Raw genomic sequence first — 21,949 nt, 5'->3', positions numbered from 1 at the left:
TTCTGCTTCCATTTTTATGCAGTGGTATAATGAATGATTCTTTCCACTTCTTGCTTCAGGGACGCATTAAACAAACAGGCTAGAGGTCGATATAAGTATCGAGCACAAGATTTCAGCACTACCGACGGAATTCGATCCGGACCACTAGTGTAAGAAATTTTTAGATTTTCCAGATGAGTTAAAACATCATCAGTACATATATATGGGACTGCCTGGGAATCCAGAGGAGACAATCTGAAAGGATAATTCGATGGCAGGTAATCATAGGTGTTTGAATAATTAGATTCGTAGAAATCCGCAAACATGTTAGCAATTTCGAAGCTATCGTTGGAAATTGGATCATTTAGCTTCATTGTAGAAGGAAACCCTTTTATCTCCCTTTTGAATTAACGAAGCTGTAAAACGACTTAGGATTGACAAAAATTTGGCTTTTAATCCTACTGATATAGTTCTTGTAACAAATTCTGTTCAATGTGTTATATTTGTGACGTAAAATTGAGTAGGCGGCATAGCCAGTCATTGATCCAGAAAGTTTGTAACGTTTGAATGAACGTGTCTTCTGATTTTTGAGGCGTTTCAATTCTTTAGTGCTCCAAGCCGATGATGATATGAAGGTATGAATTTTTTAAATATTCCGTATAATACATTATTAAAATGGGATATACTCTCATCAATATCCCCATCGTACTCAGGCCAATTTATTCTCGATACTTCGAGTATTACTTTAGACCAATTGGATTTTCTAAACAGAAATCGGTGAGGGGTCTTTCGCACTACGTTGGAGGAACGCTCAGATAAATTATGAGATTCCATAAACATCGCGAGAGCAGGATGATACACATCTTCAGGCAGGGCAAGGCGATTTACAAAACAATTTGAATCGTCTGAGAAAATTAAATCCAAGCATTTACCGAATTTATTCTGAATGTTGTTAACTTGAAAAAGTCCAACATATGCAAACTCGGTTAGGAAATCATAGTGGATAGCGCGAGAAGAAGTAGGGACTAGCTTCCCGTCGATAAGACTCCTTGACACACATGGCAGATTAAAATCGACAAGTACAGCGACAGCATCACAGGCCCTGGCAGTACTGCACACAGATTTCACTATTGAGGAATGATTCAAATATAAGGGCATGTCAGATTGTGGGGGAATGTAGTTGGCTATATAATATTTGTAGGTTGAGGAAAGTTTTACTCACACAAAGAAGCTCAGCATCAAAGTCAGTAAAATGTAGTTCCTCCACGGAAAACCTAGTGTGAACGGCAATTAACACACCTCGACCAGCTCTGGCCAGTCGGTCTTTTCTAAACACTTGAAACGAACTCGATAAAACTTCAGCATTAAAAACTGTTGGTTTTAGCCAAGTCTCAGTAAAAACGAGTACATCATAAGAACTCTCATGCAATTCGCTGTAAATCAGTTCCCTTTTCCAAAACTTTTTTTCTCAACATTTCAGCTTCAATTATAAATTCCGACATTCAAAAAAGTGCTTCATTAATTTCATAGTGTAATGTTTGCGGATAAGAGAAAATCGAAATCTAGGTTGCAGTGCCCAGTTAGCAGCAACAGATAGAATTTACTGCCAATTTAAACGGCAGCAGGTTGAATTCTGTTCTTTATTCAAATGTTGTTTTCTTTTATACAAAATTTCTATGAGCTAAAATACTTACTTACACTAATACTTACAAACTAAGTATAACACACATATACATTCAATTCAGTTCGCTGGGAACTGCATTCTAAGCATAATTAAAATTGGCTGTGGAATGTGCAACGCAAGCATAAATGAATCATGTTAATAATTTGTCTACAGGTAAAGGCTTGTCGCGAGCAAGCTCTAAACAGTGTCATACCAAGGCTCAGGTTACCATATGATGCACGGTGTACAAAATATATGTTTGTACAAATGAATGAATGTGTCAATAGAATCTCATGCCGTACCAAAGCGAGCCAAAATATACGTATGTACAATTGTATGAATATGTATGTAAGAGTCAATATATTTTAAGACATTCCAAAACGGGTTATAATATATGTTTTGTACAAATGAATGAATAACTTAATGAGTGAATGCTACAGTAGTAGTGTAACGATTTAGATAAACTCCGCTTATTTTACACCTTCTACTAACGTTCGTATCCATAAATTGTTGAGTAAATAACTCCGATATTCAATTATGCAAAATGGTCTTTATTAGACTACTTTGAAAGTACAATAACACTTATATTTCGCAACCAATAGTGTGCTTAAATCAAACTGATTGCTCATGCCTCAGCTGGTGCTGCTTTTATACTCTTCGGTTTCCTCGTTCGCATATTTGTAGGCGTTTCACCTTCTAGAATTTACTAGTTCGCTGAATATTGCATACTTTTGTGAGTAGCTCAGAAGTATGTATGTGTGAGAACTACTTTGCTGATGATTGCATACTTTTGTATCTCTCCGCTGCTTTATGTACATATGGGTAGACATAATGATTGATTTGTTTATGTAGATACAAGTGTCTGCTTAGTATCGGCTTAGAGATGATAGTATCCCTTAGTGTTGCTAATATTCGTCACAGTAGTTTACACTAAATTCTTTTGCTCTTATAATTACATATGTAAAACTTTAGAAATAGGAAGCAAGTTCACAAAACTTCAGATTCAGAACCCGATTCCGCTAATTAAGCTCCGAAAGTTTAACTTCATATTCGACCGAAAAAGTCACAAACCAGGAAAATAGATTATCTTTGTCGACATATTTCCCAGGCTTCGAAGATTCTTCTAGCAAAAATTTAACTTCTAAACCAGTAGTGGAATTCACTAACTTATTTAACCACATTTGCCATCGCTTTATTTGCGAATCGATAATTATAACGATTTCGTTATTCAGTAACTATTTTGTATCGATATTCGTTTATCAACGATCATCTGTGTTGTTAAATAAACGACAAGTAAATTGGCTGCGTTAAAATCACGAAATTAATATTATGGCGATTTTAGTTAAAAAAGAAAATCGGATCTTTAATTAAATACTTTCAAACACGAAAAGCGGCTTTATTTATAAATCAAATGGCAATTGGGTACCTGGCGTACGTTTTATCACAAGATGAAGAATTACTAAGTGCATTGTCAGTGGACAAACACCTTAGAGAAGTAGATGACCCATTCCACTTGAATGCAACGGAGTTTCTAAAGCTGTACCGACTAACCCCGGACTTTGCTCATGATATTATTTGTCAACTTGGTGGTCAATTAAGTGGTACCAGAATAACTGCGATATTAACAGAGAAAAAAAAGGAACTAATACCGCATTTACTTACCTTTTGTTAAAATAGGTAAAAACTTCACAAAAATGACTTGAAATTTATTTATTTTTGGCACTCCTTTTGTGCTTTTCACATTTTTTAGGTTTCGTTAAGCTGTGCTGCCACCTTTCTACTATTAAAACGAAAAATAAATGTCATTTATATCGAATCGTTAAAACTAAGTTGGTGAATAGTACAATCGATAAGGCAAGCGACAAAATCGTTAATTAAAATCTCGACAAATCGCATCGTTATAAGTTAGTGAATTCCACTACAGATTCAAATCTTAACGATTCAAAAAGTGCAAAACTAACTTCAACTTCTTCTACTTTAAAATCAAATCTTCACGATTCAAATAGTGCAAACTTAGTTTCACCTTCTTCTAACTTAAACCCAGATCTTAACGATCCAATTAGTACAAACATTGCCTCACCTTCTTCTAATTCAGCTTCAGATCTTAACGATCAAATCATGGCAACACTTTCATTAACAAGTGTGCTACTTCTATTAGAGAAAACTACAGCGGTGATCCTCTAGCACTTGAGACCTTTATAGAAAAAATTGAATTACTTGAAGAGTTCGCTGATGAAAATTTAACTGGTACTTTTATAGCATTTTTAAAATCAAAACTTGAGGGTAAAGCCCGTGAAGCAATACCAACGCAAGTAACTTCAGTTAATGAAATTAAAGTAGCTCTACGTAGTAGGATCAAACCAGACAACTCGAAAGTTGTAGCAGGGAAAATTGCAGCGTTGCACGTTAACAACACCAATATACAGATTTTGCCGAAGAAGTTGAAGATTTAGCTGACTCACTTGAGCGGTCGCTTATTATTGAAGGGATCACTCAAGCGAAAGCTCATGAAATGCAGTCGAACAAACGGATAACGTGTGTTGCTTAAACGCCAGATCGGATTTAGTTAAAACTATTTTAGCGTCAACGGCATTTACTGATCCGAAAGACGTAGTAGCGAAATTAATTGTAGAACAAAATAACGAAGTAAAAGAGCGTCAGGTCTTAGCTTTTCGATCGCGTGGTAACAATATATTCAGAAATTCACGTGGTAGTTATCGTGGCTTTTACCTAAATCGCAGCTATACTGGTTATAGAAATAATAGTTCATTATCATACAACAGCAACCGTAACGGTGACAATAATCAAAGATATCGAAATTCTAACGGAAATAAATACCAAAATAGTAACAATAGTAAAATATACTAAGTGAGATATTATTTACGTTTGATAAGACATAATTTAAGTTTGTACCACTTCTGGAGTGTTACCTGGCAAGTTTTTTGATGCATTTAAAGTAGCGCGGTCACGGTTCGACTTTCTAGTAAACAAATTCACCACAGAGGGTTTCGGCCAGAAAGTAGAGTCGAGTACCCTATCAAAAATTTTGTCAGGAACTAAGATTATGAAAGAAGAGATCTTTCTCCCAGACTTAAAATTAAACTTATAAACATTAATATTGCTGTTAAGTTCAACACCAAGCTTGGTGCATACGTAGTTAGATATATCAGCTTCCGTCAGCGATGCGTGAAGCCGTGATACAAAAATAGACCTACGGGGAGAACAGCAGTCACCTCCCTAGGAGCACCAGGTTCTAAAGCAACCGATTCAGAAACAGGGGCTGTGATTACGGCTGCGAGTGCGGTTGTTGTTACAGCAGTCGAATCATTACCAGAATTGTGGGGAACATTAACAGCATCAGCATTATCAGAATTAGTGCTGTTCCCAACAGCATTCGCTTTGTTTTTCGAAGCTGGAGTCTTGTACTTACTAGACATTGCAATGTTAGCAGCAGCACTGGGGTTAACAGTTGTATTGGGAATATCAGCAGTATTAACAGGTACAGGAACATTAACACCATCAGAACTTGTTCTTACTAGACATTGCAAACTTAGCAGCAGTACTGGGGTTAACAGTTGTATTGGGAATATCATCAGTATTAGCAGGTGTTGTCAATCGTTTAGCATAAGACATTTCCCTGTAAAAAACGCTCCACGTCATCTGACTAGTCATTTTACCGTCATTGTGCGGTCACACCCCTTGTTAAATTTTAGTCACGTTTGCATTAGCGAGAGTAGATTTTTTACACTTTTTTCCCATTTCGTACCTATTTATGTGATTGTGCATTCCGCTCCCACTTATAGGATGTGAGCATAGCACTGTTCTGCTCACACACGTCACAATGCACGTCAAATGGCGGTCAAGTTTTCGGTCATTTCACTCTACATTTTCGAGTCATTTGACAATCAATTTTACTGCGGTGTTACCATTTATATAACCGCCATTTAACTTGAATTTTACCTCTCGATTTACGTTACATGGAGCAGCCACATGAATAAAATATCAACCAAAAAAATTTAATTTTCAATATTTATTTTTAATTATAATAACCAAACATAACATATAATATAAATATTTATTTAAAACATATCGTTAGATTTAGTATTTTTTTTTCCAAATAAAGAATATTATATATGAGGCGCCTAGATGCAAAACCAGATATTTTAAAATAATATTTAAATTGCGACAATATTGCATCGCCTAGCAACATTCTAAAAATCCGTATTGAAAATGCATAACAATTTTCATTCATAACAAATTTAAAAATTTTTTGTGCTTTTCTAAGTTTTACATATCATGGATTCATCTGGTTTTGCATCTTGGAGCCTCATATATACATGAAATTGCAACTTAAATTAATACATTTAATATAAAAAAGAAGTAAATGCTTTAATAATAACATAAAAAATATATTAATTGCTTTGAGCTATATTGCTGCAGCAGCTAACTTTATATTTGGACAATTCAGAAGTGTGTTATATTCATGTAAAATTTGAGTTGTTTCCATGGTTTCGAATAAAAAATTTGATTATTTGAATCAATTTAAGTCTACAACTTAAAGCTAAGTAGACATTTTTATTAGATTTACTCTTTTTTCAGATCAAGAATATTAAAAGGTGTCGTGGAATCCGATTGCTGTCGTAATTGAATTTGAAAGTAATAAAGTAAAGTAAAATATGAACTAATCATTCAAGCAATAATTCTGCAACTCTTAGCAGGAGTATTGTTTCAAGTCTAATTCCGACAGCAATAGGATCACGTCATACCTTAATATATATGTACATGAAATTGCAACTTAAATTGATACCGTTGATATAAAGAAAAGTAAGTATTTTAACAATAAATAAACTCGCTTAATTGGTTTTTGTTTTCCAATTGAAATCTTTTCTAAGCGAGCAGAAAATAATTTTAAGCTTTAGAAAAAACTCCAATTATTTGAATAATCTACAACTTAAAGCTTAGTAGAAATTCAGATTAGGTTTACTCTTTTTTCAGATCAAGAATATTCAAAGGTGTCGTGGAATCCGATTGCTGTCGTAATTGGTGAACTTAAAAATGTACGACTAGTAATTGAGTCAGACTTATTATTGTTCTAAATCTAATCATTCAAGCAATAATTCTGCAACCCTTAGCAGGAGTATTGATTGGTTTCAAATCTAATTCCGACAGCAATCGTATCACGACATCCCTTATTATATATGCACATGAAATTGGAACTTAAATTAATACAGTTGATATAAAGAAAAGTAAGTACTTTAATAATAAATAAACTCTTTTAATTGGTTTTTGTTTTCAAATTGAAATATTTTCCTGTGCAAGCACATCGCTAACCTGTGTTGGCAAAAGATATGATTATACTGTCTTCGATAGATAATCGGACGAGCCGCTACTCGGCGAAGTAGAGATGACCGTTGTGTCGGTGGCAGCAGTTACAACAGCAGTTTCTAACTTTGCACCATTCTTACAGTGTGATGAATGCTTCACTGCCTTTTCTAATTGCTTGGCGCCAGCAATTTTTGCTGTTTGTAAAGCTTTAGCTGTAATGCAAATATATAGATGGGTTAAAGTGGTTTTCGTATGTTATTCAACAACTCACCCTATACCATCATCACAGCCTTCTCATCGATTTTGAATATGTGTTCTGTTTCAGTATTCAGACCCAGTTCGTTTGGTGCAATATTTTCGATTTGATGAATATGTATACTATCCGTTAGGCAGACAATTGGGTGCGTTCGATTCATTCATATACTGTGGGTATTTCAGCCGTAGACGCAATGGCAGATATTTTGATTCTCTTTGAAGTGTAACATTTGTAAACAGTTGGGTTTCTCTGCTGTCACCCTCACCACTAGAGAGCTATTGAAGAAACGCTCGACCAAAATAATATGTTGCGATTTACGCGTTTAGATTTCTTCCACCTTGTCACAGTTATTGATGGAGAAAATGCGAAAGCCAAATTTACCATCCAATACGGAAATGGAACTGTAGAGGAAGAAACATTTTATAAAATTTAATAAAATCAAAAAAATATAGTTCTGTTAAAATGGGGTAAAGTATTCTATGTTAAGTATAGCGAAGTTTGAATAGGTCTCATTCTTCATTCTTAGAAACATGTACGAAGGTACCTCGTAAGATATTAAAAATCCTCAGCGCTTTTTTTGCAATAACTTAAAAAAACTCATATTCATCAAATTTCTGTTTCACTTCTACATATCAATAGCTACCTTTACCACCAGAAGGAGTCACTATTGCTTCTACACCTATGCTGTTGTTTCCTACATCGATGAGCTTTGTAATAAAATAAACAGCTATCTCCCCAATCTCTCCCTCACTAGGGTAGGCACCTCGTCGTTGCTATGAGGCGGAGCTGTTAAGGACTGGCATATACGCCGTTTCGCCTCATAGGAGGGTGACCAAGAACCGCCAACCCCCTAATCCAGGGTGTTATGCGGACCGTGCCTATTGGACGATTTGCAGCCAGGGAATAAATTCGGCTATATTCGAACGGAGCCTTCCCGATACCGGACCACCTCGGGAAGTATTGATGGCCTTACCACAGTAAGGGGCGCTGATGTGGCTGACGGTTCTTTCCCAGTATATAATACTGTACCACTGAGCCCGCCTTGTCGCGCAGGTGGTCGTACGACCAAGATGAACGACTCATTACCAAATTGTAAGAAGGAGGATGATAAGAGGACTCAGTCGCAAGCCAAGGACGACGAATACGCATTAAGCGATGCGTCGGACTCGGCGTAGTGCTGATTCAGTGAACTCCGTGTTGGAAAAGCACACAAATGAGTAGAAGAGTGGAGAAGGGTACGGTGCAGAGGAAGTAAAAGAGCTTTCTCGCAGTAGCGTGCAGCACTTAGAATTGTCCAACGCCTGGGAGCAAGGGTCGACCCAACAGAAGTGGAAATCGAGCGCTTGGAATGGGCCCATGAGGCGGTAGAAGTAGGTCGAAGGCAGTTCAAAAGGTTTGCTGCTAGAAACCCGCGGTTCTGCAACCGTTACGTGGAGGAAGAGCGTTGAATGGCAGAATGAAGGGGCAAAGTTCGGCGGAAGGCGACAAGCCTGCTTTCAAGAGGCAGAAAGGACCCAGTCCCAGAGCCGTGAGGCAGGGCAGTCGCATAGACAAGACAAGTAGGCCCAAAGCTGTAAGACAGATGAGCCCCAATAGCGAGGTTGCAACTACCTCGAAAGCTGCGAGTCAGAGGGAAGTTCCAACTACGGAAGTAGGAGATAAGCCAAAGGAGATAACGCTAAGACTCCGGCTTTCTCGGAGGTGCCAAAGGGAGTTAACACTAAGACTCCGGCTTTTCCCGAGAAGATGAGTGATGTGGCAAAGCAGTCACTGACTGTGGCGCTGGTTGATCATAGCAGTCGTTTCGGACAGATGACTACTGTAGAAAGGGAACTTATTAGCATAATGCTTAAGATGATGCGAGAACAACCAAGTAAGCCCCGTCCAACCTTTGATTCGGGGGGATGGTATAATGGTGTGAAGATGATCGCGAGCTTGCGGTGGCTGAAGGAAGTGGTTCCCAAACTCCAAAGGCAAGGCACGAACGCGCGGTTTGAGGTGGTGGATAAAGCGCAAATCCCCACGTTACCAAAAGTTAAGGTATGGATACCATGCGTGATGAAGTCGGAGGATACACTGCGACTTCTGCAGAATCAGAATCCGAACATACCGACACAGGATTGGAAGGTACTTACTGTATCTCGGCCTACGGAGGAAGGTCAGTTCTACATCTTCCAAATAAACAAGCAGGCGGAGAATATATTGTACATGCAGCTTGGAAAAGTGTCCTCTGGTACAGGCAAAATTTATATGCGACTCAGGAAAAGAAGTCCCGAGGATAAAAATCCTAACACGCTGGAAGTGGGCGAAGTCGAAAAGAACCTCAAAAGCCTAAGGGAAAAAAGACAGGTGGAGGTAGCCGACCTCACCACGAAGGTGTTAGAAGAGGACCAACAGCCAGATGGTACTGTGAGTCGAACAGAGGAACACCGGACACAACAGTTACAAGAGGCTGAAGGGGGCTTCGAACACTCTAAACCAAAAGGGCAAGGGGAGGACGACGACTTCACGACGAAGCTGCTGGAGGGGGACAAACAGCCCAATGGTGCTGCTAGTACTACAGATAAACCTCCAACACAGTAAAGTGGCGTCGAGCGAACTCATAACCCTTGAGGAGGGTTCGTTTGATGATCCAGGAGCCATGGCTCTCATCGCGCGGGTTTGGCGTTTACTACGCGCAAACGGAAGGACGGGTGCGAGCTGCAGTAATGGTAAGGAAACAGCTGCATTCATATATGCTGCCTAATTACACTACTGAGGACCTCGTAGTGGTGGCCGTTGAGCAAAAGAATAAGCAGGCATTTATCTTGGCATCCTGCTACATGGCCCATGCTGCGCAGATTCCAACGATGGAGTGCAAGAGGCTAATATATGACGAAGGGCGGTTGGTCATAGGCGCAGATGCCAATGCGCACCACAATGCGTGGGGAGGAGGAGATACGAATGAGATGGGCGAATCTCTGTTTTGTTACATCCTGCAAACCAATTTGCAGATAGCCAACAGGGGAAATGTCCCTACATACATTGGTCCAACATCCAGCAATGTTCTTGATATTACATTGAGCTCCGAGCGTGATATATCAAGGTATGATTGGATGGTTCTTGATAGACCATCCTTCTCCGACCATGCGTATATCAGCTTCAGCATCCCCCTAAAGAGGGTATAGAAGGGACGAACCTTTAGAAACCCTAGGTCAACAAATTGGAATAAATTCCAGAAACAGGTAGAAACGAAACTGGGACATCCCAAAGAGGTTGCCAATGTCGAAGAACTGGAGGAGTCTAATGAATTCCTAACTAGGACGCTTATGACTGCGCATAACAAAGCTTGCCCTCTAAGAAGATTCAGAGGTAAAGCAAAGCCGCCATGGTGGAGCAATGAGCCGAGTGTTCTAAGAAGACAGGTAAAAGAAATGTTTAAGCTAGCAAAGACCGCGGAAAGTTAAGCGTGTCGGGACGAGTACAGGGATCTACTGAGGATCTACAAGCGTGAAATTTCCAGGGCGAAGAGAATCTCATGGAAAAGTTTCTGTACGGACATAGAGTGCTCCAGCGAAACAGCACGGTTGAGAAAAGTCCTAGCAAAGGGAAATATAGTCCAGGGACTAATAAAGAAAGAGAACGAGGAATGGTCACGTAATAGTGAGGAATCCCTTGATGTGCTTCTCGACACACATTTCCTAACGGGAGATGGTTTAGAAGAGCCAGCAGACAGCACTCACACTTCGATCACGGAGCGGGTAGTGCCGGGCTTGGTGACCGATACCAAGATCGATTGGGGAGTGAAGACGTTTTCTAAGTTTAAATCACCGGGCCCAGATGGTATATTCCGGCCACGCTACAAGTCTCAAGTAGGGCGGTCGTGGAATGGCTTAAAATAATATTCGATGGGTGCATAAGACTGAATCATGTACCGCACTCTTGGAGAACTGCTTGTTTAGCTTTCCTACCAAAGGCGGGGAAGATCAGTCACGTGTACCCCAGCGGGTTAGGGGGTCAGAATATTTCCGCGGTAGGTATGCCTGTCGTAAGAGGCGACTAAAATAGCAGATTCAAGGGGCTGTGTAGCGCAACCCTTCAGGTTACCAGCGCAATATATAGCTTCTCCAAGCCCAATTGTCAACCTCACCTATCCGCGGCGAATCCTGTTTCACTAACAGACGAGGCTCTGGCGACCCATGGAACTTGGGGGTGGGGAGGGAGGGAATGGCCTGAAGGTTTAATGTGGCCATATAAATCGTTCCCGAGATGGTCGGGCTAGCACCTTAATGGTCCTGTGGTACCGGAGCGTACCGGACCTGTATCCGGCAAAGGACCTTTACATCGATAACACTCCGCAAAGCCTTCGGGGAGCAACCTTATTGCTACAACAACAACACCAACATCAGTCACGTGTATCCCAAAGACTATAGACCCATTAGCTTAACATCATTTCTACTCAAAACCTTTGAGAGGCTGATAGATGTGTACATAAAGTCCAACGTGGATGAAAAGCTGCTCTCCACAACACAACAGGCATACACCAAAGGCAAGCCAGTAGACACCGCAATGCATAGGGTGGTAATAAGCATAGAAAAAGCGCTGGAATATAAGGAATATGCTCTAGAAGCCTTCTTAGACATTGCCGGGGCTTTCAACGATGTTTCTAAATGGGCGATTATGGATGGTCTTAATTACGTTAAAGTACATCCAGCCTTACCCAGATGGATCGACTGCATGTTAAACTGCAGTAAGATTACATCGCAATGGGGATTGTACGCGGCCACGAAATTAGTGGACAGGGGTACTCCGCATGGAGCGTCACCTCTGCTGTGGACGCTGGTCATTAACCAACTGCTCACGGGATTCTACGAGGGATCCGCAAAACTTACGGTTTACGCAGATGACGTTGCATATGGCCTTGTTTACAAAGAGGTACAAGGTCCCAAATTGGACCAGGCCTAAGTTAGGAGGGGTGACCCTACGGGAGAAACCTTGCACAAAATATCTAGGAATCATCCTAGACAGTAAGCTGTCATGGAAGCTCAACGTCGAGGAGAGGGTGAGGAAGGCTTCAACGGCATTGTATGCATGTAAAAGAATGCAAAAGAAACGGCATATACGATCAGAAGGCACTGGAAGACGATGCCTCAAAACTAACAACCAAAAGCAATAATTATCATTTCACTAATACAAATTTTATAGTTTTTTTTTCGGGAGTTGAACACAATCTTTTCTTTATATTACTTAACAATTTAAGGGCTTAATTCTGTATTGCGAACGATAGCTTAGACGAACGATTCGCCTCCAAACAATTTCGTCTAGCAATGGTATTCTCTATCATTTTCCTTCGGTCTTTACGTTCCTAACTAACAGGAAGACAAAAGTAATTGTCAAGTGATAAGTTGGCATCGTTTAACATAGTGCAAATACTCTAGCGATTCGTCTCTGATCCGCAAAGGAAGTTCGCTTCGTAATAGAGAATGAGGCCCTAAGATTAGACATTTTTTTTTTCAATTTGTATTTTGACTTACCAGCAACAACAGAATGATGTTTAATTGTACGCCGCACAATCATTATAGCATCATGTAACGAAGCTCAGTTTCTTCCAAAAATTGTTAGGCACCGACACGTAAAATCAATGTACATGTTCTAACATTAACGCAACCTTTAAATAATTTAAACTATGAAAATAAAATCAATGTCAAACCCACTATCAAACCTTGGAAAATGTTGAAACGTTCACCACCAAATTGACGTTCTTCAAAGTAAGCACATTGACCCAAAACACTTGAATTAATATCATTAGCTCTAGTCATAACAGCATCACCACAAGCTTTCATTGTACGTTTCAAATCTTCTTCTGGTACACGAACGGCACAGAACATATCACAATCTGCAAAATAGTGTGTACCAACATCACCAATTGGCAGTTTAGATAACACAACATTGACACCTTACTTAGCTAGTTCATTGTACAGAATACGCCATTCAGCATTAACAATTTTCTGATACTCTTGAACAATATCTTGAACATTCCAAAACTATATTTAATAATTTAAAAATAATTTTTGCCAAATTGTTGTGCTGGGATGAATTGCCTAATAAATACAAATACAAATGAGATTTAACATCTTTTGTATGACGTTGGGTCCATCAAAGGAAAGTACAGCGTCCACAACAATTTTAGAAAATAAATCTTTTTGCTGATGAATAAGTTTGAAGGATATTGCTGTGGCAGCGTGTTTTCCAATAAAGCACGTTTTTGTTCCTTTGATTGGCGCTTCGACATGTACAGCCATGTCATATTTTGGTCATGCATAATTATAATGCTTTACGTTATGATACGTGCATGCACGCCTTCCTCAACATATGGTTTAGCTTGTTTTAAGATTTCACCTGCTTAAAGTACTACTGAAGTGGTGCCATCGCCGACCTGATAAGAGAAACATTTATATTCTACACATTCTAATATAACAAAAAACTTACCTCAGCATCTTGAGATTTGGCGATGTCGATTAGAGTTTTACGGCTGGATGCACAATATCCAATAGTTTCATAATGGTTGCACCATCATTTGAAATTGTGGCCTTACCACTGGAATCAACAATATGCTTGTCCATACTGCGTGGACCCAATGTAGTGCGTACAGCGTCCACAATTCATTGCGAGGCATTGATGTTGGATATGAGTTGAGTTTTACCTTGAGAGCTATCGGTTTCCACACATTTTTTACACACAAACTCATATGTACCCCATACAAGTTCAGGACGTTCATATTTATCGACACGCCGTCCGGTGTGGCCCAAATGTTGCAAATATACAGTTGGCACTGTTGAGAAAAAATATGGATCAATGAAAACAAGTAAAAGTGAAAGATTTTTTTACCATCTGTTGTTACTTTACACATAAGACATTGGTAACGACGATCAGCATCTACAAATTGCATATGAGCCTTGCAACGATTACATCTAATTGGACCCAATTCACCAAAATTTACAATGGGTGGCTCATATTCACCCTCAACCGTTCGTTCCATAGGTTAGACGGTAAGTGTAATGGACAAAGCTGTTGTTTTTAATAAATCAGCTGTTGCATGTATGCAATACAAAGAGGACCTTCAAAGAAGAAAGATCAATGTAATTGCCAAACAAAACATTAATTTCGAATAGCGATACCTAACGTAACGTGGCGAGGAGTTACCCTGATCTTCTACCACATATTTTGTGGACACCAATGGTGGTAATAAACCCTGTTCATTAGTAATAAAAGCACCACGGCGCTATTTTATTATCGGATTTGGCATCTGATCGTCATCTAAACGGCCTTGGGCTTGATCATACTGTTGCGGCTGTTGATATTTACCAGTAACAGGTGCAGGTGGTTGCTAAAGAAAATAACACAAAAATAATCATCAGCAAATTTTTAAATATATTAGTTGTATTAGCATACATTATAACCAGGACGTCCGGACGTGTCCGGGTATTGGGGGTTAACCCGGCTTGGGTGGTTGACTGGGCATCGTCGCCTGTCCAGGTTGTGTTGGTGGCATAATTTGACCCATGTAACCACATGGTGCACCTGGTTGTTGTAGAGGATAACCTGGCTGTTGAGGTTGTGGTGGATAGCCAGGATGTTGTGGCATTGGCAGATAGTCAGGCTGTTGCTGCTGGTATCGTGGCATTGCATAACCCCGTTGCTGTTGTTGTTGCTGTGGTGGTATATACCTTGGTATAACTGGATGTGGTGTCATTTACCCACCTGTTCCAGGAGATGCGGAAGGCATATCTGGAGGATCATGTTTCTCATGGCCACCAAATGGCTGGTGCATAGGGTGTTGAGGTGGTATTTGACCAGATTGTGACTGCATTAGACCAGACTGTCATCTCTGCCGGTGACAGTGCGCTTAGGTTTTGACTTTTGCTCCTATTTGGTTTGCTGTGCAAAAAAATATAAGTAAATAAATCACTGAAATGTATGCATGACAATATCGTAGCAACTCACTGTTGGCTTGCTGGGTATGCGCACATAAGAAAAACCGTCTACACATCAAGTTGGATCTGCCGGCCCAGTCAATTGTAGAAGACACTCCGCGCATGGCTTGTATATAAGTTCTGTAAACAGAATAGATGATCAATTTAATATTCCATATATGTATCAATAATAAATAAGGAGCATTTCAAAGCAAATTACAAAAAAATAAATACGCATACGTTCTTGAGCCGCTGCAGTATTTCTTTTTGCTATTTCTTGTCGGTGAGCTTTACGCTGTAAGATTTCGTTAACCACTTTTCTACAGGCATATCCGTTGGTGGTTTCTTGGATTAGGTTACTTATTTCAATTTGTGCTCGATTTCCAGGCAACGAAGCGTATTGTGTTGTTGATTTCATTTGTTGGAGACGTGCAAGAAGTGCAACAATTGTTTTCTGGAAAAATATTAGAATTTGTAATATTGTACAACTACAAACATAAATACATATTAAATTCACTTTCCAAACACTTACATCCAACATCGCTAAGTTATTTTAATTTAATTTAATTTAATGCTCCAAAATTAGCACAGGCCTGCAGCTCAATTCGCGGAAAATGGCGGACTCGCTGAAATTTTTTTTCCACACAAAAATGACATATTTCACAATACCTATGAATATAGTAGGTGCGAGAGAGCACGATACATTGTGGCAAAGCTAAATTTGTCAACATGCTATTTCATTTGGAGAATTTTTCATTCCAAATCGTCACCCCTGTCAAAAATTCGTGTGGCTGTGTGCGTTTTTGGTCACACGATTTTTGCAGGGTTGTGTATTGAAATCACGCGAGGGGGTGGCTGAGTGTACACAAACAGGCTCACTATTGTTATCAGCAGAAATTGGACTTGCATAAACAGGTGATCGGGCGAGCAAATGGCAATGTATACATGGCTGCATTAGTGTAGGTGAAATCGATAGAGTATGAGATTTGAGCGCGCAACTAATATTACCACTACTCAACGAGTTCGGATTACTGATAGAGCTGACACCATTTTTTATTTTATTTATGCCATCAGCCATCACCTCCACACACCTTTCATTGTTTTTGTTAGAGTCGTCTTCATTATCTTTGAAATGTTTTTTGATGACATTTATATCAGCCATCTCCGCAAACAAATCCTTAAATTTAAGGTCCAAGGCAAGCATTGTGGACTCCAATGTAGCTTTATGGGATGCCAACACAGCGTCATAGGCGTTACAAAGCTTGTGGTAGGCATTTAGGCAATCCGCGCACATATAACTTAGGTGGCGGTTCTTCGTAAGCAAATTCACGTCGTACTCTGAAAAGTTGCCTTGACAGCAAGAATGATGATAGATATTCTTGCAAAAGCCACCACAAGGCACAATGAGGGTAACCGAATGCTTGTCGCAGTTGGCACAATACTTATCCATTACGCCAGATATCGTAATAGGTAAAATAAATAAATAAAAACTGGACGAAAAGAATAAAAAACATAGAGCGAGATAAAACACGTCTGTTCGGCACGAACGCAAGAAAAATGTTTGAAAACCAATTCGCCTACGTAAGGGCCAATTGTACCACCAATCATCGGAATTTATAACGGCATTCCTCCACCTACTCACATAACGGCACCAAAACCACGCCATATACATGTATGTAGTATACAGCAACAACACCATCGGCCACTTAAGACTGGCAGCGCAGTAGCAGCATCGCAGCAGAAGCAGCAGCGGTAACGGTGGTACCTTGGAAGAAGCAGCATTTAAGTATAATACATACATATGTATATGTAGTTTTTTTTGTAAATTTTTTCTACATACACAAATTTACGTATATACGTACATTTTTGGGATTTTTTTTTAAGAAATACGGTGGTTCCGTTCATAGCAAACAAATATAAATTTTTTATTAAAACGGTAGTACTGTAGAACAACCAAATAGATTTTTTTGATTACAATGGTGCGTCCGTTTATATAAAACACTTGGATTTTTTTACTAACACGGTGCGTCCGTCTAAATTTAACCACTAATAACACAACAGTTTTCAACAATTTAAAAAGTTTTGAACCATTTTATAAATTTCAACATTTGCAGATCTACATTAAAATTTTTTTCTCAAGTTTGAATTCATTTTACAAATTACATTTTCTTAATTTTTTCATATTTTCAAATTTCTAATTAAAAATTTCTCAATCCATTTTACAAATTCTCATATTTTCAAGCTTCCATTTTTCAATTCATTTCACAAATCTTCTATTTCAAATTTCACATTTTGAATTTCCATTTGTCAAATTTTCATCTACTTCAGGTACAATTTTTTTAATACGTCCATTTTCCAGCAAAATATTAATTTTAAGTCTTATATGGTGAACTAGATAAGCAGTTTGCATGTAACCTATACATTTTGCATCTTTTTTTTTTCATTATAAGCGGTGGTTCCGTGAAAAACCAAACGAGATTTTTTTGAATAAAGCGGTGCGTCCATGATTACTACATACTTATATACTCTTGAACCAATTCTAAATTCAATTACCTCTTACAGATTTTTCATATCAATATTTCAGGTTTAATTAAATTAGCCAGTAAATTTCTAAATATTTCGTTAGCGACAATTCGCTGTAAATCAGTTCCCTTTTTCAAAATTTTTTTTCTCAACATTTCAACTTCAAAAACCCTGCCGACTCCTTTTCCAAAGGAGGGTGATTTAATGGCACCCTAAGGTCAATCTCACCACATTAAACACACATCAGCTGATGTCGCTCGCACGACCTAATGCAATCCAGTGCGTGAATGGCTCGGCCATTATAATTTTGTAGCTGGAAGTGAACAACTACAATATTTAATATATTGACAATTTGCATTTGAGTTATCTAACAAAAAACTGAGTTTGTGTCAGGTTAAATAAAGTAAACTAAGTAATTTAATATATTTAATAAAATGCACGTCGAGTGTGATATATCAACTGTAACATCCACGTTTTATTTTGCACAGAACATTTGGAATGTCTTCTGGCGTGCTGGATATAATTTATACAACTTTTAACGTGAAGGTATAGTACAACGGCGTGTTTATGTTTATCAGCTCGTCTGTTAGCACGACGTCTGGCTTTGTCTACAGAAGAATGCATTATAAATTGTCAGCAAAAGCCGCTCACGTATTTCTTCGAATCAGATAAAGTGTTGTCACCGAAGACTATAGATACTTTATCGTTGTGTTGTGATTAGACAAGGATTTGACGGCTGACCACAATTTACCAACACCCGCAGAGAGGTGGCAGTTCTTTATAGATGCTCCTCCCATTTGGTACGTTTATGTTCATTTACCAGCCGCATGGTATCCAAGTTAAGCCTCCCAATAAGGGGGTCTCTAGGGTCGAGGTGTCTCGCAAGGTCACGTTCTCTTGCTAAATTTGCAGCTTCGGCCGGGAAATGCGGCATCGCCGTTTATCAAGTAGAAAGTCGTATTGTCTATTTGCTCTGCTAACTGCTTGCCTCTGCTGTCGACTGGCAAGCTGGAATGCCAGAGATCGTGGTGAGCGTTGAAATCGCCAGAGATAAGACGGGTTTTGCCACAGAGTAGCGTACTGATACTAGGGCTATAGCGACTTGGACAGCAGTTGGCAGGGAGAATATAGATGCTAATTATTTTTAGGTCAATATCGCCTGACCGGATGGTTATGCCTTGACTTTTTAAAGGTATTATCCCTGCGGCTGATGTTAGGTTGAAATAAGACTATGTTGCACGGTGTGATGAGTTATAAAGGCAAGGCCACCACCATTACCCCTTGTGCGATCTTACGTATGAATGTTGTAGCCATCGCAAGTTCGGAGGTCCGATCTGGCAGTTAGCTTTGTTTCTTGAATTGCGGCTATATGGATATTATTTTTATCAACTATCTCTGCGATCTTGCCAGTTAAACCGTAACAATTAAGTTGCAGAATTCTGTAGTGCATTGGGGGCCATCGTCACTCTGCGAGTCAGAGATGGATGAAGGCGCCTTGAAGGATATAGGCTTTGTCGAGTGTGCTGTCCGATTGCTGCTGGTGTACATGGTGTCAGTGAGTTGGTACTAGTGTTTTGGTAGCAAGATGCAACGAATGTACCGGTCGGACGGTGGCCATTTGTAAGCCTAGAGCATCTATGAAGGTGGCATAGGCCAAGGCATGAACTGCTACTCTGAGCTGACATACGGAACACACGGTGTGGGGGACAAGGAGTTGATGACTCCTTACGCGAGTACGAGTGTCGGAAAGGGAGGGGAGGGACGGGGGTAAAGTTGGTGGTCGGCATTGCTATGTATTTGTAGTGATGGATTGTAGCGGCCGCGTTAGGTGGAAGCGCCATTTGGCGCGAGTAAAAGCGGACGGTTGATGTGGACTGCTGAGCAGCGTCGCTGCTAGAAGGTGGCGGTGGTACGTTTGAGAGTGAACCGCAGGACGTCCTTGGACGTGAACAGCAGGGAGCCACAAAGGCTTTATAGAAATTTCCGGGCGACGAACGTTGGGTTCTAACCCAGAACAGCCCGAACGATGCAACCATCTTTTACACGAGACACACTGGCAAGCGTATGACCGTCTGAGATAAATCACTCCGACATATGTAGCAGGACCACAGCCTGGGACCGGGATTAGGTTCAATACATTCCCGGAGCAGGAGGGTATGGAGCAGTCCAGCTGCAAGGAGATGCTCCGAGGATGACAATTTGTGTGAGGGACGAAACAAATTAAATGGGGTTACGCTGAAATGACAGCCCTGGTCGAAAAAAGAATCCTGAGTCGCTCCGGTACGAAGAACCGGCTGCTATGGGAAAGCGTTGTCTGAGCACTAATGGCATTTAGCGCGGTCGTTGTGCTATGTAATTTTCGTAAGCCATGCTGATGATTGGCTAATTGCAAATTTTCATTAAAGTAGGGAAGTAGAATGGATTCCTATGTTTGCTGGGAGAGGTTGAAGACATGCTCTAGACAATTAAATCCCTCTTTGCATAGTTTTTTAAGCATCCGCATGGCTATGCCGTCTGGACCTACTGCTTTAAATGGTTTAGCGTGAACGATGACATCTTCAACCTCTTTGGCGGTGATGGTAATTGGGGACGCGCTGTATTTATGCTTGTGTGCGCTTCTGGTGTACCTGGTGTTGAAGGGAAATATCAAAGTATGCTTGGTAGTAACTGTCCTTTGCCCGGATACACGAATTTAACGCACCCGCACTTTACCATCAAGATGGTGACATTAAAGATGGTACCCAATTGATATTGGTATTGTAGATGAATAAATATATGGTAGGGTGGGTGGTTCATTTCTATATAAAATTACAAATAAATAAATCACCTTACAAATTAACAAATTACAACTTTCTTTACTTACCGCTGTGTGCCTTATCCGACTGCTTGAGAACGAATGGTGGTTTTGCAAACTACAAAATGGGACTTGGCAGACGGCGGCGAGTCCACATTTCAGGGTTAGCAGATTACGCAATTTAGTACTAAAATTATTAAACATAGGGCGTTCTGCAACAGTAACAGTTCAGACACCTGCTACAATTTGCCAAAAATTATTTTTGGTATTATACATTTTTTTCTTTTTCTTTGGTATCAGTCATAGTTTAGCCAGCGCTATTCAAGGAAAGGATGAAGCTAAAATGGTTAACATTTTTTTAACGCTGTTTGAGGACAATGATTGTGAAAACAGCGTTATTGGTCGCTTAAATGATATCCAAGCTCCTAATCTGAAACAATACGCTACAAATGTTGGCATCTATTGGCATAAATTACTCACCGATAAATTTGCGAGGTATGTAACGATGTTAAATTAACTCTAGTGCACTTAAGAGAGCATACTTTTTCAGAGAGTAACTTATTAAATTATTGTGCAGTGATATTAAAAAAATGTCATATTCCTGCAAATATGTTTTCCTCTTAAACTATGCTTTTGAAATAAATTACCCTTTATTATGTTGGTTGGGCCAATTTATAAATGTTTGGTTTGCTAAAATGAGCATTTGTGTCGGCGTTTGCCTTACGTCTTCTTCTTTGGGGATCTGTTTAATGTCAAGTATATAAAATTAAATACATTAAATGTTATTTTAGAATATCTAACAATAAACATAAAACTGACACATAATTTAACTTCTATTTTGCTACTTACATTAATATTAACATTAATAGATTTGATTAAGCTGGTCAACACTTTGTATATGTATGTAATAGAAATAGGCTGCAGTGACCAAAATTTGCTTTACTGCAAGTCAAAGGACTCCACTATTCAAGCCCTACGTTTCGCTAATCTTCTTAGCTTCTTCAGGGTCAGAAATTTATGTGTATAAATATGTAATTATAATTTACATAATGCACAGTTGTCATTAATAAATAAATTAAATTCGGGACTATTAATAAATTACCACTCAAACCATCCATGGAAACAAAAAATCAACACAACAACAAATTCAATAAGAAAAGAAATATTACTTAGTAATGAAGATTTCTTGACGGATAACATTAAAAAGATAAAGAAAATTCTATTTAAAAATAGCTATCCAAGTTCTCTTACGGATAGACTCATCCAAAATACTGTGAACAGAGTTCACCAAAAAGATAACAAACAACAAAATAATACGAACAAGAAATATATCGGCGTAAATTACACCCCGGGCCTTACAGATAATGAAATGCATATTACATAAAACAATAAATAACAAAAACATTAATTACACGCATAAACCAAAAACACACTCAAAACAATTTTCACTTGAACAA

General features: G+C 39.2%; 1 protein-coding gene across 5 annotated transcripts in view; it reads left to right on the top strand.

The window, feature by feature from the left end:
* Rint1 (RAD50 interactor 1) overlaps nucleotides 1-21,949 on the top strand; it is a 466,626-nt gene that overhangs the window by 39,753 nt on the left and 404,924 nt on the right. For 4 of the 5 annotated variants that reach the window (XM_067791698.1, XM_067791694.1, XM_067791699.1 and 1 more), the window contains exon 3: nucleotides 20,793-20,987. The exons of the other annotated variant lie outside the window; for it this stretch is intronic. In XM_067791698.1, the coding sequence (XP_067647799.1) occupies nucleotides 20,793-20,987 (195 nt within the window). The remainder of the gene's footprint in view (nucleotides 1-20,792; nucleotides 20,988-21,949) is intronic. 5 annotated transcript variants of the gene reach the window in all.

Source organism: Eurosta solidaginis, chromosome 5 (genome assembly GCF_040869045.1).
Source record: "Eurosta solidaginis isolate ZX-2024a chromosome 5, ASM4086904v1, whole genome shotgun sequence".
NCBI lineage: Eukaryota > Metazoa > Arthropoda > Insecta > Diptera > Tephritidae > Eurosta > Eurosta solidaginis.
This window is presented reverse-complemented; position numbering and strand designations above follow the sequence as displayed.